The sequence below is a fragment of the Centrocercus urophasianus genome, unplaced genomic scaffold, assembly GCF_019232065.1.
Source record: "Centrocercus urophasianus isolate 14NV4802_14NV808 unplaced genomic scaffold, USGS_Curo_1.0 seq_10, whole genome shotgun sequence".
Classification (NCBI taxonomy): domain Eukaryota; kingdom Metazoa; phylum Chordata; class Aves; order Galliformes; family Phasianidae; genus Centrocercus; species Centrocercus urophasianus.
The window spans coordinates 77986305-78004130 of NW_024884142.1; the positions used below are offsets into that span (position 1 = coordinate 77986305).

Sequence of the window (17826 nt, forward strand, 5' to 3'; positions counted from 1 at the left end):
ACATGCCAATATTAAAATTTGTGGGTACAGAAGTTAATGGTAGGTACCAACAAAATAATGTTTTATGAGCTGCTAGAAGTGTTTCAGAACTTAAGGGGGGAAAAAAAAGCATTTACTTCTTTGCTCATTGAAGGCTGACTTGGATTCAAAGGACAAGTGAGGTATAATTTGATCAGAAATGTTGGCCGTGTTACTGTTCCTCCTGGCCTGAATCCATAACCTGATGCCTGTTACACAGGGTCGTGAGCTCTTCCCCTCCCTGCTACTTCGTGGGCAGCAGCATTAGGTCATGTCTGTGCTGAGCCTGTGGGCACTGGGGAGTGGCTGATTCCTTTCCAACTGGGCTGGAAGGTGGCTGGCTCGACTCCTGGGTATTGTAAATTAATAATGAAGTGTGGGCTGGTCTTGTTGATTTCTACTAATTTAATAAATATAAAATATATGTATTTAAAAGTCACTGTGTTTTGCAGTAGAATTTTAAACTATTTCTTTCACACAAAACACAATCCTAATTTATTTCCTGAAAGTATGATTTTTATAACAGCGTTGGAAAAGGTTACTGAGTGTACTGGTTATGTACATTGTTTGTTTGATGCTACTGTCACAAAATGCTGCAGGTTAGGGTTGTTCTAATCTAGCTATGGTACTCTGAGAGTTTGGTCAGGGTATTTGTCCACCATCCATTCTCATACACATGCAGCACACCTCCAGACTACACGTGAACAGTATCCTTTCATAAATTTCTGGTGCTAATGACACACATACTTTTATAGGGACTATATTGCTGGAGATCTCTACAACAGGTTTTTGAAAAATGGCTCTCAATTGGTGTTGTAGCACCATCTCAAGGTTTTTAGTAGCATTAATTATTTCCAGTGAGTGCACATAGCTCTTCAGAGTGAGCAAGACAGCAATCATTGCTGGGTAATTCCTTAGAAAACAAATACTAAAATACTGTTACAGTGTCTGATATTTCTAAGCACAGATTACTTTCTTTCGTTGAGAGGGTCACAGTTTTTATTTGAAGCAAGTGAGTAGCATGGCTTCTAGTAGTGTCTGAATAATATGATATCACCCTAGTGCATATAAATAGTATACAGAAGTATATAATATCAAACCTCTGATACTGGAGAAGGCAAATAAATTTTCTGGAAGACAGAAAGATGTTTAAACCTTTCTAAAGTATAATCTGTTAGCAGTAGAAAGTCTTTACAAAGATATTAGGATCATAAAGTAATGCTTTTAACTACTTTCAGAAACTGTGCTTGTAACGCTACCCTTTGCTTCATATCAACGTAAAGAGGGATGTAGAAACTTCTCCATCACAGCAAAAGGAAGCTGTGAAGGTCTTGAAAGGCAAATTTGTTGTCTGGAGAGTTTTCTGTCATTTGCAACTTGATTTCATTCTCTAGCTCGAATGTATTTTACATCTGAGAGGTATTGGTAGCTTTGAGACATGTTTACTAAGACAGCTGCACTGTCTTATGTTTATCTTTATCTGTCACACCTTTCAGCTTTTTCCTCATTCGTGCCTTGACGTAGGTGCAGGGATATGCATTCCAAGTGGTATTTCTGTCAGATATTGGTACTAAAGAGTTTGTGCATGCCCTGCTTTGTTGTGTTTATTTGCTCCTTCGATATTTGTCTGTTTTTAATGTGACTGTCAAGCGCCAATAAAGTTAAAAGATGCAAATAATCTTTGAGAGACCTGAGAATTCCTTGTTAGGAGCAGGAGTTCTTGGCCAAAGAAATAACGGTTACATTTTTTCTTATTTTTTATTTTTGCCAAATTGTTTGCATTCTGTTACTTGAATTTTACACAAAGTACTGTATCCACAATCTTAAATTTTCAGATAAATGCCACTTTCACTTACGAACCTGAGGAATCACGAGCACTGATCTTTCTTTCATTAACATAAGTATTTCCAAATGCTTTATTTTGGGTTATAATATACCATTTCCCACTTTATTTGTAGTATAGTTGATCGATTTGTTTCTGAGTTCACTGTTAGCAGAAATGGAAATAATGCTCTTGCTGAATCAAGTCTCATACAAAGAACTGCTTAGAAAGATTTGGCCAAATCTATATATTTCCTTACCTTCTTTGCTGTACTCCAGTCTACTAAGTATTGTGGAGATGATGATGAATGTCTCAATTTTGATTTGAATGGCTGTATATGTCTGCTACTGAAGAATAATCATCATTTTAAGGAGTGAGACTGAAAGCTATGGAAACAGCATTCTACCCAATCATTATCACAGACTTGCTGTTTTTTATTCTAATTAATTTTTAAACAAACAAATTATATATATATTTTTATATATAATATATATAATATATTAATATATATATATATATTAAAAGAGTGATCAAGAATTGTGAATTTGTGAATCAGCTTCCAAGTGCGTTCGATTGAGTCAGTGTCCTTTCTCAAAAGCAGAAGGATGTTTTGAGTACTGTGCATTTTTAACGCTTTTTGCCTTCCTCCATCATAAAGAAAAATGTTAAATATATTTACATTACTAAATTTAACTTTGTGCTTCTTCATGGAAAATCAAATTCTGTATTTTGCAGCTGTACTTGTCAAAGAACAGAAAATTCAGGTGTTCCTAAACAATTTTGGTATTTTATTCTCATGCCCATCTGTTAGTCTGGTATTACTGTTTTGTTTACGTAAATACATCGGTGTGTGTGTGTGTGAGCTGGAATCCTCTAGTACATACCCAACTGATGACAAAAGGAAGGAATATATAGAACGTAATTACTAAGAGAAGCTGCATCTTCAGAAAGACATAAGTATAGAAATATAAGACGATGGGGTTTTTTTTGTTGGTTTTCTTGTGTTTGTTTCAGGACATTTTATGTATGTTGCAATAAAATGTCATAGTAAGTGGTATCATAATAAAACACATTCGCATTTTCTTGGAATGAAGGTCTAAGAGATACACTGACATAAGTTTTAGGCTCTGTATAGGTATTAACTAATCACTCATTAATGAACTACCAATATTAGTAAATGGAAGTTGATACTGTTGGCATGTTAAATTTAATTACGAAAACTTTAAAAGATCTGAATAGCTTTTAGAAGTTTAAACAAAGTAGTGGATGAAGTGTTTGGTGCCTTGGCTCAATTCCAGTCTGGTGTCCTAAATGAATGCATCACAAAACCACAACAGATCAACTCAGATTTACATGAGTGACGTATAAGAGCCCTGAAGCTAAGCCAACATAGTGATTGAATTAGCTCCTGCATTCAGAGAGGCTTCTCCCTCCAGGTTAGACTTCTAAGCACTGATGGATATGTGTGGGGAGCTAGAAGTTACAGATTGAAGTATGCCTGTGCTGGGAAGGGAAAGAAATCTTAGAGCTTCAGAACTTTTATCTTTTATCTTTGACAAGTGTGATAGATTTTCTTTTTTTTTTCTTTTTCTTTTTTTTTTTTTTTTTTTTTGAAGGGGTGGAGCAAAAGAGGAAGCGTTATTAACAGTAATGGAAAAAATTGAAGAATTTCCTTTAGTGGTGCTTCTGTCAAGGGACTGCCAATCTCCCTAGAAATCTGTTTAAAATCTGAAACACATCATTGCTGCGGGGTTGATATGTACCTAATGTATTATCCACACTTAGTTTGTTATTCTAGTGCCTGTACTGTAGTATGATGGTAATATATAGGACAATTTCACAAATGCATATGTGGGTGAAAAAGAGCAGCATTTATGATCTTTTCTCCAAATACCTTATTTTGAAAAGTATTATTTTTAATAACTCAAAGTGAGGTTATACATAAATGTCAGATTAAAGACAATGAATGAGCAGAAAGATTACTCCTTTAAAGAAAGCATTATATGTTTAATGTATTTTTGCTTTTTATGTAATTTGGATAAATAGTTATTAAACAAGAAAGAAAAGCTGATATGAGGAGAGACTTATTCTAGGGATTTTTATTATGACAGAAGTGTGGCAAGAAAAAACATTAAAGACATTTTTAAAAAAAAAGCATTCTACTGTTTGATTTTAACAGGTACCATCACGTAAGTTATTGATAAGTTCCAGCAAGGATTGCATTAACGTTACATAAGTAAGAACTTTAAACAATAGTATGCTTCAATATTTCAGTAACCTGATATCTCCACTTTTGTTTCTCAGCATGATGTATCACAGACCTTGCTCAAAGCAACTCTGGACAGTGTGGTTGAAGAGTGTGTCAGCTTTGTAGGAGTTGATATTAACATCTGCTCAGAAATACTATTAAGGTGAGTCAAACATTTTCCTATTCCAGTAATTACATGGCTCCGGATCACAGAGTCTCTGTTTAGTCTGCCATCTGACTTCAACTCAGCTGAAGCAAATGGGTCTTGTGTTAAATTTCCAATTACAAGAAAATGACACAGTAACACAGTATTTCACTGTCCTTGGAATTCAGTTTTTAAGGGTATGTGTGATTCTCCAAATAAAACTATACCTTGGAGGAGAACAGGTTAAAAAAATTTGAACCAACACTGCAATTTAGAAAAACTTGAATATAACCAGTGCGTATTTCTGCAGTAAGAAAGGATTTTTCAACTGTACCTTCTGTCCATTCAAAGGTATTTTTGTATGTATTAAGCAAAGAAGAATATAAAAATCTAGTGGGCAAAGGAGAAAGGGAAGAATTTAAGGGGAAATTTTCTGCAAGTGGATTCTTTTTTTTAACATGATTTTTTTAAGTAATTTTTCCATAATTATTTGGAAAAATATTCTGAATATTATTTCTCTGGGTTAGAAATCTCGTTCTCTCCTTATTTCTCTCCTGATAATGCTTTCCTATGCATCAAGTGCACTTGTTGCTAGATATTACGCTTAGAAAGGGTGACAACATTACAGTACCTGCATGACTTTTGAGTGTTTTACTTGAAAGACTTAAGATCATCAAGTGCTTTGACAGTGAAAATAAGCTGTGTTTCCTAATGTTTCTATGAAATTTTTGGAATAAATTCTATGCCTAATATAGTGTCTATGGTTAAAGAGGTGTCTCAGTTTTTGCTGACTTTGGATTTCTTTTTATACTTCTGCTTAAAAATGAGAATAGCAGATTTTTTTTTCTTTTATTCTCACTCCCCATTTCAGCTATTTCTGCCAAGTTTGTTTTTTCTAGAATCAGTTTTATTCCACAGACAGGTCTCTTAAAGCAATATCTCATATTCGGACCCATGTGGGCATCTGGGTGACATTTTCTTCTCCAGAAATAAATGCCCAACACAGTTTTTATCTCTTTCTGTGACTGTTGTACTCTGGATATAACTTTGTGTGTATGTACATATAGAAGAGATGCAACAAACACACTGCTTCCTGAAGGAATATGGCTTATTGCAGTTACGCTGTACAGGTATGTTCTCTGCCAGATCTAAGTTGCCCTCAGAACAACTCATGAAGTCAGTTCCCAGCTGGTCTTATATTTCAAGAGCAGCTGAGAGAAAAGGAACAAGCTGTGTGGATCTGTGAAATCGTGTAAGGAAGGCAAGCTGCTCTCAGTTACTCTCTTTCTGGGTAGCAGACGCCAGTGCCTCATGTTGGGGCAAGGTGTTGCAGTATCACTGGAAGATAATAGCTGAGAGGGGCTACTCTCACAGGAGTAATTCGTCTGTCCTGAACCTTCCTCCCACGTAGTTTCCTGAAGAGGGCAGCTGGGGGCAGGCCATAAGACATGACAAATCAAATTGGTATTACAGAAATAGCCCACAGATCATAAATTATGAGTTCCTGGCTTACTAGTTAGGCATGTGCAGAACCCTATTGCTGTACAAAGTTTTGTTGACTGCATAGGATTCCTTCCACAGAATTCAGAGAAAAGAACCTTTTTCAGACTGTTCCTTTGCTCTAGGAGTCTCTTTACAACGTTCTTAGCTGTGTTTAATTTTTGTAGGTTTTTCAAACCAAATTTTCTGCAGTAATGCGTGTACTTGAAATGGATTAGACTTGTATTAATGACTATTCAATGGTGAAAATGTATTTTGTAAACTTTACTCTCAGACATATTGCAGGATTGAATGCCACCAGAGCTAGAAATATTATTGAATGGCGAGAGAAGAATGGACCATTTATAAATCGAGAACAGCTCAAGGAAGTTAAAGGTTTGGGTCCCAAAACTTTCCAACAGTGTGCTGGCTTCATCAGATTCAATCAAGATTATATAAAGACTTTCTGCAGGTAAAAATGATGTTAGCCATCATGACAACATTTTCCAAAATGTTACGGGAAGACTCCTTTACCTTCTGTTTTGTATTCAGATTTGAAACTTGAGGAATACTGGGTCTTCAGACTTTGAAAGAAATAAATTAAATTCTTTAAGTCAGTTGTCGAACATAGCTTTTGCATTGCATCACCATGGTTTATTAGTCTAGTTCTCTAAGTTAGAGTCTCTATAAGAATACAAGTTTAATGGCAAATTCTTCAACTGAATCAACAGAAAAAACTTGACATGTGGCAGTGTCATTATCTATGAGGTATTAAAATCTTACAGCCCAGTGCTTCATATTTAACTTAGAGATTGTTAAATCCATTTCAGTGTGGTGAAGATTGATACTCTGCAGAACACATTGGTAGTAAACTAGAGTGGATTTTTGGAGAGTTTCAATTCCAGTGCCTGGAGAGAGAAAGTTAAATAAGCTGTCTGGGCTAGGCTCTGCTGTGCCTATAAGGCATGATGTGACTTCTTGCTTTCTCAAATATGTAAGAAGCCCATTACTAACTCCAGTTTGTCAACACTGAGTCATACTTTTCCTTTCCGTCTCACTTCCCATTTCTGTATCAAGCCTTTTCCTCTTGCAAGTTTATTCTGCTTTTTTTCTTCATCCAAAATGCTTCCTTGCCGTAACAGAAAATGCCCATTGTAGGACAGCATCTCTTTTCCTTCTCCTGTCTTTCCCATTTCTCTATCCAATATAAAGAACTAAGAAGGGACAGAGTGATAGCACTATCCCCACCCTTTTGCTGCTTTCTCATCTCCACAGAAATATTTTCCAGGGAAGCACATGTTATTCTTTTTCCAACCCTGTTCTCAGAAGCAATACTGTATTCCCAGTTGCTGCTGGCCAAACTGAACATGTGTAACTTCCAAGCAGGAGGTAGGCACATTAGGACTGGCATACCGCCCGAGTGGAAGGGATACAGATTGGTTGCCCATCTGGCAAGAAGGCGCATGCTGCAGGCCAAATAGTGCACACTAATCACCAGAAGACCAAAGAACTTATTTTTGAGGCTGCAAATGATCTATAGGCCTTATGTTGAACAGATCTGTTCTAGTGAATGTGGCAGTACAATAGAGGAAAGGAAGGCTGATGCCATGTTGGTGTTTTTTTTTCTGAAGTTCACTAAGGAAATGTTTAACAACACCATTTTTTTTTTCCTTTCTTGAGCACACTTCTGATGTTAGTCTGATTCCATAAAACTTGAAAACACTGTATAACTTGAAAAATCTGGTATAGCTTCAGAGTTTGAGGCCAGAATAAAGCTCTAAAGGCATTGCCTGCGCAACAGTCCATATGGGCCCAGATAGCAAGATCAAAAGTTTCTGAAATGGACTTTGGGAGGATTTTATTTTTGTCCTCTCCAGTCATGTTGATGGCTATAGAGTGCTGTGTGAATTAGTTTTTGTACTTTGTACTTGCAAGTTAGCAAATAGAATCACAGAATCCTTGGAGGTGGAAGGGACCTTTAAAGGTCATCTAGTCCAATTCTCCTGCAATGAACAGGGGCACCTACAGCTGGATCAGGTTGCTCAGAGCTCCTCCAGCCTGGCCTTGAATGTCTCCAGGAACAGGACTTCCACCACCTCTCTGGGCAACCTGTTCCAGTGCATCACTACCCTCACTGTAAAAGATTTTTTTTCCTAATATCCAACCTAAATCTACCCTCATCTAAGTTTGAAACCATTTCCCCTTGTTCTGTCACCACAGACCCTGCTAAAGAGAGTCTGTCCCTTCTTTCTTGTAGCTCCCTTTGAGGTATTGAAGGGCCACTATATAGTTAGTGGTTTTTCAATAGTCATTATTTAAAATACTGATATTGAAAGAAAAAGCTATGCCTACATTTCTGCGTATGTTCCGTGTTAGAGCGTGAAGTGTGAATGCTATCTGTAACAGGTCTTTTTCTTTCTTCTCCTCTGTTGCAGCATTGCTGTTATATATAGTCCTCCTGCCATTGTGGGCAAATCTGTCCATGGGGCTCCCTGAGACTTTGGAACCTTTATTATCCTGCCAGTTAAAGAAAAACAGATCAACTCAAATGGTAGCTGAATATAACCGACTAGGAGTCAAGATTGTAATCACTGTTTTAAGGAAGGCTGTATTAGGACACTTTTGCAAAACCAGAATATAGTAGTTTTGTAGAGAAGGATATTCAACAATCTTGAAGCCTAACTACTTGAGCATTTCAGAGCAAACCAAAAGTTAAAGCATCTTACAGAGAGCATTACCCAGATGTCTGTTAAACACTGATAAGCTTGGGACATCTCTCCAGAAAGTCTGCTCCAGGGTTTGACCATCCTCGTAGTAAATAAATGTTTCCTAATGTCTGGTATGAGCCTTCTCTGTCACAGCTTTGTACCATTCCCATCTTGCCATTGGTTCCCAGGAGCAGAGATTCTCCTGCTTCCTTTCTCAGGGAACTGTAGAGAATAGCAGTTTAATAGCAGTCTAAGCCTCCTTTCTCTGGACTGGATGGCCCAAGTGTTGTAATTTCCTCACAAAACACAACTTCCAACCTTTCTTCTAGCTTTGATAACTTCTTAGGGATGCTTTCACAGACTTTAACATCCTTTTTATGCTGTGGATCCCAGAAGTGCACAAAGTACTCAAAGTGAGGCCACACTGGCACTAGGCATAGAACAACAGGATCACCTCTTTTGACTAGCTGGCAATGCTGTATTTATTGCATCTCAAGACATGGTTTGCCCTCTTGGCTGCCTGGGCATGCTGCAGGCTCATGTTATACTTAGTGTTGACCAGCACCCCAAGATCTTTTTCTGCAGAGCAGCTCTCCAGCCACTTGTTTTCCAGTCTACATATGTGATTGGTGTTATTCCATCCGAAGTACAGAACATGACATTTACCTTTCTGGTACTTATTTCTAAATTCTGAAATAGTGGTAGGTTTGGCCCTTAGGTTTTTACTGGTTTAAGTTTTTCATATTTGAAATTTTTCATGTTTAAACCTGACCCATATTTGAGCATACGTTTTCAGAAGCTTAAATGTAGAGAGTGAAGTAATGTTATTCAAGGACTTTATTTAAACATTGTGACTTTGTTCTGCAATTTGCTTACCTAAAGGCGCTGTGAACAAGATATTTTGTTGTAGTTTTTTCTAATTGTATCCCTTTTATTTTAAATGGCAATCTAAGAACGGACAATTTATTGTGAAAGTTTTCCTCACATGATCTTTATCAAGTAGGTAAATACAATTGTACCTGTTTTACAAACAGAAGGTACTATCCAGTTTGCAGACTAAACAGTAGGTTGTATATTGTGGAATTTTACACTATCAGCACTTTCATATTCTCATTTTCTCATTTGCTTTAATATTACAAATTGTTTGTTTTTTTTTTTTACTTCATATGTTACTTTTTTTTAATGTTGGCATTGCACAGACTTTTTGATGAAACACAGTCTGTTTATTCTATATTAATTTATGCATAAAACTATATGATAGATTTTTATGCTGTGATGTTGTAAAGATTCATCCACATTGACCATTTAGGAGTGATATACTTTTTGATGAGAGTGAACATCAGATAAAAATCTGATTAGCAATTTTAATGCTTAAGAACTGTGCTAGGACCTTGTTCAGTTTGAATGACATGCCCATTTTTTCTATTTCTGACAGTAATAAGAAAACTCAGCTTGGAAGTCATGCACTTTTCACTAAAGCAGGTACACAACTCACCAGTGAGAAGCAAGGTAAAAAGAAGAGCAAGCCGACACCAAGTGCCTCATACCAACCCAATCCTTTGGACCAAACTTGTATCCATCCAGAGTCTTACAGCATTGCAATGAGGTAAGCAGTGGAAAAGTTTTTGAACCATCGATATAAAAAAAATGCAATTACTGTTTTGCTTTTTTTTCTGATAACAGCCTTTTCAGTCTTTTGAGGCAGGAATATTTATCTTTGTAGGTAAAAGATTTGCATGCAAATTTTTAGTTGGTTAGCAGGTTTTTTTTGCTTTTAGTTTTCACAGTTGTTTTTCAATGTGGGAACTAGTAAGTTTTCTAAAGTTTGCTAGATGTTTCACTCATTACTCTTACTTCATATCACCGTTTTCCCCCTTACTGAGACTACTTTTTTCAATTTCCTTTTGTTTGGCAGCTTTTCTTATGCCAAATATTAGCATTACTACTTTTAATTCACAAAGTGTGGAAACCAATCATTTGTTCCAACTGATTTTAGTCTTTACCCTTGCCCTCAAATCCTATCTAAAGAATTTTGGGGGGATAACTTTTTTCATGTAGGAATACTTCCCATTTTTTCCATGCATTTAAACTTACCCGGCAATACCACTGACTTTATTAGGAAAAAATGTTTCCCTTCAGCAAATGCATGTACAACTAGGTTTGACCACTTCATTGCTGAATTTACACAAATACTGGAGAATGTTTTCTGGTATCTTTGAATGCCCAAGTATCAAGATATTCTACCGAATCTGATGAAACTTGAAGCATTTAGGTGTTTTTGATGCATATGCAGTTTCATTGTTGGCCTCAAGTTTGTTAGTAAGACATCTAATTTCAGAGAAATCAGTGGATTATTTTAAAACTTTGCAATATAGTGTACTAGCTCATTTTATGCTCTGAGCAAATTAGTAGAAAGCATCTAATTCATCTTGTGCTGCATTATTGATTGTGCTTCATGTATTACTTTGCTCAGGATCTTAAATAAAAAATAATTGTATTTGTTCTTAAAAAATAATCTCATTTAAACACTGTGCAAATTTTCAGGTAGTGGTAGTTTAATACTTCTGTATCGTTAACAACTGCTTTTATTTCATGACTTGAGGTCAGCATGTGCCAAACAAACTTCCTTCTCCATGAATTTTGGCCACAATTTGTTTATGCATGATTGTGCACATGAATGCATGGGCATATATAAGCACGCCTCATTATTATGAAGTTCTACAATTAAATTCTGATGTTGCGAGATCTGATTAAGATGTCTATATTAAGTTTCCAAATACATGAATGTCATGGTGGTTTTAGTATGTGACCTTCAGCTAAAAGAAGAGAATGTTTTTTCTGTAGGTCATACGAAGTAATTAGGAACCCATGTGTGCCTCTCTTCAGGGAGGTACTGCAGCTGGTGAATGCTAGTATAAGATTTGATCTTTCCTATCATCAGTCCTGGTTGAAATTAGACTCAGCTTGTCCTCTTGAGAAAACATTATTTCCTACCATAAACCAGCACATATTTATTTTTGTAAGTGATTTGCGGTGAACAGGTTCTTTTCTTAAGGCATGCTGGAGATAATTTCATCAGCAGTTAAATGCTTTCAGAGTTCTCATGATATCTGAGAATATTACTCCTGGAGAAACATCGTTCTGCTACCTGTTCATAACAAAACAATCTCTAAGCCCCAGTGAGAGATGCTGAGTTTCTGAGTTCATGAAGCTCAAGTTTCTTAACCTTGCTTTTCTAGAATACTTTCCCTACAGTGCATGCTTTGTTAGCTCTCTAGAAGAGGTAATTGCATATACAATTTCCTCTACATAGGTGAACATTCTTTCCTTCTGCTTGGCACTTTTGTTCCTGTCCACTCCATGCCACATATTCTTCTCTTTTGGCCGTGATTCTTGGGCCAGTGTGAAGCTGACTACCAGCGTCCCTACTCTTTTGACAATGTATAGGTAATTTTGGATTCTTATTTTGCTCCTTCTTTCTCCATTTTTCTAATACATCACCATTTGTTACTATTTCTCTGTCCTATCCATAGCTGAATAAATGAAATAAAAAAAATTAAAAAACAAGATCCTGATATCAGGGATCCTACGATTAGGATTTAGAGTGTGAGAAACCTTAGACATCCTTACTTCAGATTTTTTCAGAGTGAATTTAATGTAGGTAAATAAGCAAACACTAATGCTGATCTACCACATTGTATTTCATTCAATTTAAATATTAAGTATTTAAATATTAAGTAGTCAGGATTTGTTTCATTTGGCTTTCCAGCTCTAGCACAACAATATAATCGAAGAAAGTGTTCATAGTGTTACCAGCTTCGCTCAAGGGTTGGTTGATGTGGAAAGACTAATTCAGGGCAGAAAACAGTAGTCAGTTAGTGGTAAAATATTATAGGGTTTTATCTAGTACTATGCCATCACAGAAGCTAAATTAACACAGGTTAATTTATATCTGAAATAGTGAATAGTATTGCTGTATGGGGTAGTTCACATATTCACGTATAACTGAAATTCTGGAGACAGTTTTAGTAGGTGGTTGGAGTTGCAGGCTTATGCGAGGGGGCTGGCACCTATTGTCCTGCCAACATTGCTTAGAGATACATTGGAGTTTCTTAGAATAAGCTCCCTGTCAAACTTAGTGGGCTTTGAGAGCTGCAAAGCCATTAGAGAAGTACGATGTGGCTACAGACCAATGCTATGTTTCATTTCTCTTTGTCTAGTGCAGTTTCTCAAAAGTAGGATTCCAGCTGTGCCACTGTCTGCTCTTTGTTTCTTACCAAACACTTTGCCTTCCTTGACTGAATTTTCAGGTGAAATATTTAAATCCAAGTGCACATTGTGTAGGTATTATACCATAAAGTTTCATTACACAAAAAAAGTCAACTGATAACAAAACAAGTATAAAAATATAATAACATTTGTTAATGAAACACCTTAAGTAATAAGCATAGCATCTGTTCCTGTAATAGAATCAGTCTTTTCTATTTCCTTTGGACTTTTTCTGTTATCTTACTTCTTACATTTAAATAAAAACGTCTCAGAGTGTTTTCTATGAATGTAGTCTATGTTCAATGTTATTTTTCTTTCAATAGAAAAATGTTTTTCTTGAAAGTTCATGAAATATGAAGGTGGTAACCTGGCATAGCTTGATCCCCCAAAGTAATGCAAGGAAGGTAGGGGGGAAATATTTCTAATATTTTTATTTTGCAAATAGCCATATGAAAAGAATAGCTCTGCAGCAAACTGGCAGAACAAAACAAAACAAAACAAAAAAAAAGCAAACCAAGCAATATAGTATAAAAAAATAAAATATGATAAAAAAAATAAAATATGGGCTAAATATGAAGCAGATATCATACTATCCTGCCCTCAGTCATCTAATATAACTTAGTAACGATTGTGTTTTAAATGACTTCTCAAAAAAAACCAAGTCTGAAAGACTTCTTAAGATGAGAGTACTAAACTAACTCTTCTATGGTTTAAAACGTAATTTAAATCTACTGTTCATGAGAATCATTGAGACTGTTAGAAGTGGGTTCAAATCAGAGCTCAATACAAATGTTTTTAAACAAAATCCATTTCATTTTACCTATTTTTTTTTGCTGCTTTTAAAGTGTCATTTTCTCTTCTGCTCTTTGCACAATTTATCAGTTACCGTGTCATGATCACAGGTGCATCTGTGCTAACAAAAGGAGAATTTTTCTGATGAATATGATGGACAGATTTAATTCAAGGCATCAAAATACAGTATCTGTTACCACAGAAATCAAAATGGATGGAATTGATGTTGCGTAAATTAATCATAAAGGCTTCCTCGTGTAATGTCTACCACATTTTACCATAAGAAAGACTTTCATCAAAATTTTATTGGATTAAAAGTTTTCATGGGAAATTGCACTTATTTTTAAGCAAAACAAGCCATCAATTTTTATACACTGCTTCTATTTGAATTACCCGGAGGCAGTAGTCCACATTACAGATTTATGTCACGCAAAATTATCAGTTTTTAAAACAATGTTTTTGAGAGGTGGAAGTTCACCAAAATTTGAAACCACGAATTTTCTTTTTCAGAAGTATTTTGTAGCGTGAAAGCCAAAGCCATTAAAAAAAAATGGTTAAAAGAATTGCTCCCAAGTGGTGAATTTGGTTGCCGAGTTTTAGACTGGAGCCAATTTTAATGGCTGAATTAGAAACCCCTGAAAAAGTTTTTTTTGGTTGTTTTTTTTTTTTTGTTTGTTTTTTTTTGTTTTTTTTTTTTATAATGGAAACACTGATGTAATCTTTACTACAGTGGCACAAATAGTGCTGGTATGGTTGATTTATGGCACTTAGACAATTTAACTTCAATTCTGTACAATTTCTATAAAATAACTGGAAAACATCCCCCTGGTGATTTTACACACTCTGTAGATGACCAAAACATTTTTGCTATGGTTTCCACGCTGTCAAAGCTTGACTGTGTCACGTGCAGTGATCAAGCTTTATTATGAATCATAATTTCCTGAACATTAAAGAAAAAAAATTCTTTTAAAATACTTTGTATGCAGCATATTTTCCTGCAAAGCAGAGCTGTTTTAAATCTCTGAGAAGTCTATATGTGAAAAACAGTTTTTAGAGGCAGGATCTTCTACGTGCAATTAATACAACATGTAGAACATATCCAGTTTCTTGGTACAAAATGTAAAAGAACTGCTAGGAAAACTGAGGAAACATTTAGGCAGTCCCAAGAAGTTACAACCAGGTTATGCTTATAAACCAAAATGCTGGGAAGAAATGGCAGTGTCATTCCTTTGTTGTATCAGTCTGTTGGGTGCAGTTAGTCTCATATAACTGGATCTTACCATTTACTGAATTTATAGAAATGTCATAAAAATACTCTCTGCTAAAAGTTGGCAATCAGAACGTATATTGACATCTCACATATCGAAGCATCTGGCAGACAGGTTGTATTCCAGTCAGTCTGACTTACAAATATTGGTAAACCATTTCTAACAGATCTAAAGTTATGATTTACCATAACACAGATGGGTGTCTTCTTTGGCTGGCCAACATTTCAGGACCTTGCCTGCTAGGAGACAGTACTGGTTGCTGTGGATGGTTCTGCCTCAAGAACAGGTTTTGACAGACAGTAAGAGCAGTCTTGCTGTTTGTTTCTGTGTTGATAGTGCTTGTTGATATCCCCAAAAGGACTTCAAAATCCCAAGAATATTCAGCAAAGCTTGTATTCATGTGTTTATTCTTGACCAAAATAAATATTTGGAGTTAGACGCTTTGCTGAAATGACCATCATGTTGATAATGATTTATATTTCATCGTTGCTCACTATGGATCAGTTTTCAAAAGTTTCTAGTGTTTGTACCACTCTGGTACATGGGTGGATTCAGCAAATAATCCATTACATCTCTGTTCTGTTGAGAACTTGCGCCAGGTAGCTGCACTAGCTAGCTTTGAAGCCAAGTACGGACAGTTAAGAAAGTGCAGAATCAGTACTGTTGATTGAAGAGACCAACAAAAGATAGATCACAGAATCACCCGGGTTGGAAGGGACCTCAAGGATCATGTAGTTCCAACCCCCCTGCCTAGCAGGGCCACCAAACACACACATTCAGATCAGGTTGCCCAGGACCCCGTCCAACCTGGCCTTGAACACGTCCAAGGACGGGACATCCACAACCTCCCTGGGCAGCCCGTTCCAGGGCCTAACCACTCTCCTTGTAAAGAAAGGTCTTCCTCTTCAGCCCATTATACAATGGCATGTTTGTCTTTTGACAGCAATTCCAGATCCCTGCCAGCCTGGCTCAATTCTGTCCTTCAGGAAAATAGAAATCAGGGATGTGATGGATCACTTACTTGGTGTGGTGTTTGAGCAACGGAAATCGACTGACAGTAAAGCACTGTAAAAGTGCTTTATTTCAAAATCATCATTGTCTGCTTCAATTAGAATGTACACAGCTAGAGTAGTTTTTTTTGTTGTTTGTTTGTTTTTAAGAAAGTTAGAAAAACTTATGGTCAGTAAATTAAATGATTTTGTTTATTTCCAGTAGGAAATGTCTGCCCCTAATTAAGAGCACTTGCAGATTGAGGGGCATTAAGTCCAATAGGTATTCATATTTGTCATTGTGGAACATCTGCTCATTTTCAAGTCTATCAGTAGCTGGATTTTTGAGGACATTTTTTGAAATATTGTCTTGGTTAATTAAATAGCAGAAAAAAGGCTTTCAGTGCTAATTGCCATTATGTGACTAAAATGCACAAATAAAAAGAACTTCAATGGAATTATCTCATGTATCTTGTACTGTTTGTTTTTTGTTTTGTTTTGGTTTTTTTTTTGGTGGATAACTGATGGAATTTCACTGTTCAGTATCTCAGGTTACATTTCAGTTATGTGATATATTGGTAGTTATGAGAACAGCTAACAACAGTATGCCTAGCAGCATTGTTGCAAAGTGGCCATGCTGTAATCTAATGGTCTTTGAATTTCTTCTCAGTTAGAAGCTCATTGTTTCCTGATGCATCCTTTCAAAATGTAAACTGAGCACTTTGTGGTCTTCTGCATGCACTCAGATCATACATAAAGTTAATAAATTATTCATTTGAGGAAAAGCACTGGTTAAATATCCTTATCTGACTAAACCATATAGAAAGTTCTGAATAGATTTGAAACCTTAACTTTGTGTCCAGCAACTGTGTAATTGCAGAATAACGCACAGATAGTGTTTGATTTATAATCCCCATCACCATTTGAAACGTTGAGGACCTGCATGACTAGTGAAAACAAGAACAGTCCAACATCTGCATTATACAAATGATGCTTTTGTATTTCAAAACATTACTAAAACATCAATGCCTGCATAATTTAAGTTTGCTACTGTCATGAATGTACGTTTTACTTAACAAAGCACATGCTAATGCAAAGTTGTTTTGTTTTCAGAGTGATTATGTTGCATTACCATTAATTCATGTGTGCACTGTGACACGATGTAATGGCATATCATGTTGCTTTAATGTAATGAATCCAGTACTCCCAGCTCTTAAGTTGTGTTGCTGGAAATGATTACATAAAACAGAACGACTGTGACTAAAACCCTTGCAAAGCTTTAGAACTCCTGCATATTGTAAGAAGCTTTTTTTGTTTCATTTTGTGGGGGGGGTCTGAGGTGACTTAAAATTGTTCTGAAAACTTCCCTTAATATATTACCATTTTACTCTTTTTAGACTTTATTTACATTCCACTGAAATTTGCATTATCTTTTAGAGCATTGCAAGGTCTGTGCTATAATTTTGTGCAGATGTGTATGTTAAGTGAACATGATGTGCTTATTTGTTACATTTATGCTACTTTTCTTTCTTTATCTAGGTAAGATGGATGAAATTATGTATTAAATAAAAACCATCAGTGATTTAGCCATGACCATTCTCTGTAGGTCCTGTAAGTCTGCAAACAAGCATTTTAAATTACCAGGATTGCAAAGGTTTCTAAGTATCATCTAAATCTCAAGACTCCAAAACTCTAAATCCATAAAATAGCTAAATCCCATTCTGTTCTGAATGACAGTCCTGGAAGACTTTTCTCTGACTGGCTGTTCCTTGAGCAGAAAGTTCACCATACACTCACACTCATTTGAGGAAATAAGGATAGTACAACTTGTAAGAATGACTTCACTTCTGAGAAAGCATCTTGTCTTTCACATTTCCATTTTTGTTAACTTTTCTTTAGGTTTAATCTTTCTGGTAGATAAACATAGCACTTGAACTGCTGCAGCATGTAATTTAGTTCACTTATGTAGCCAGGAAAATGCTTAAAGGGCTTACATTTTTACACAGACCATTCGTGTTCTTATGGTTATACAACTGGAACTGTCATTTACAAATTGGGTGGGATTTTTTTTTTTTAAGACTGTAGTGA

At 36.0% G+C, this 17826-nt stretch overlaps 1 protein-coding gene across 3 annotated transcripts in view; it reads left to right on the top strand.

Annotated features, from left to right (window-relative positions):
• SRBD1 (S1 RNA binding domain 1) overlaps positions 1 to 17826 on the top strand; it is a 122874-nt gene that overhangs the window by 98684 nt on the left and 6364 nt on the right. For all 3 annotated transcript variants that reach the window (XM_042824618.1, XM_042824637.1, XM_042824627.1), the window contains 3 exons: positions 4145 to 4251; positions 6008 to 6184; positions 9856 to 10026. In XM_042824618.1, the coding sequence (XP_042680552.1) occupies positions 4145 to 4251; positions 6008 to 6184; positions 9856 to 10026 (455 nt within the window). The remainder of the gene's footprint in view (positions 1 to 4144; positions 4252 to 6007; positions 6185 to 9855; positions 10027 to 17826) is intronic.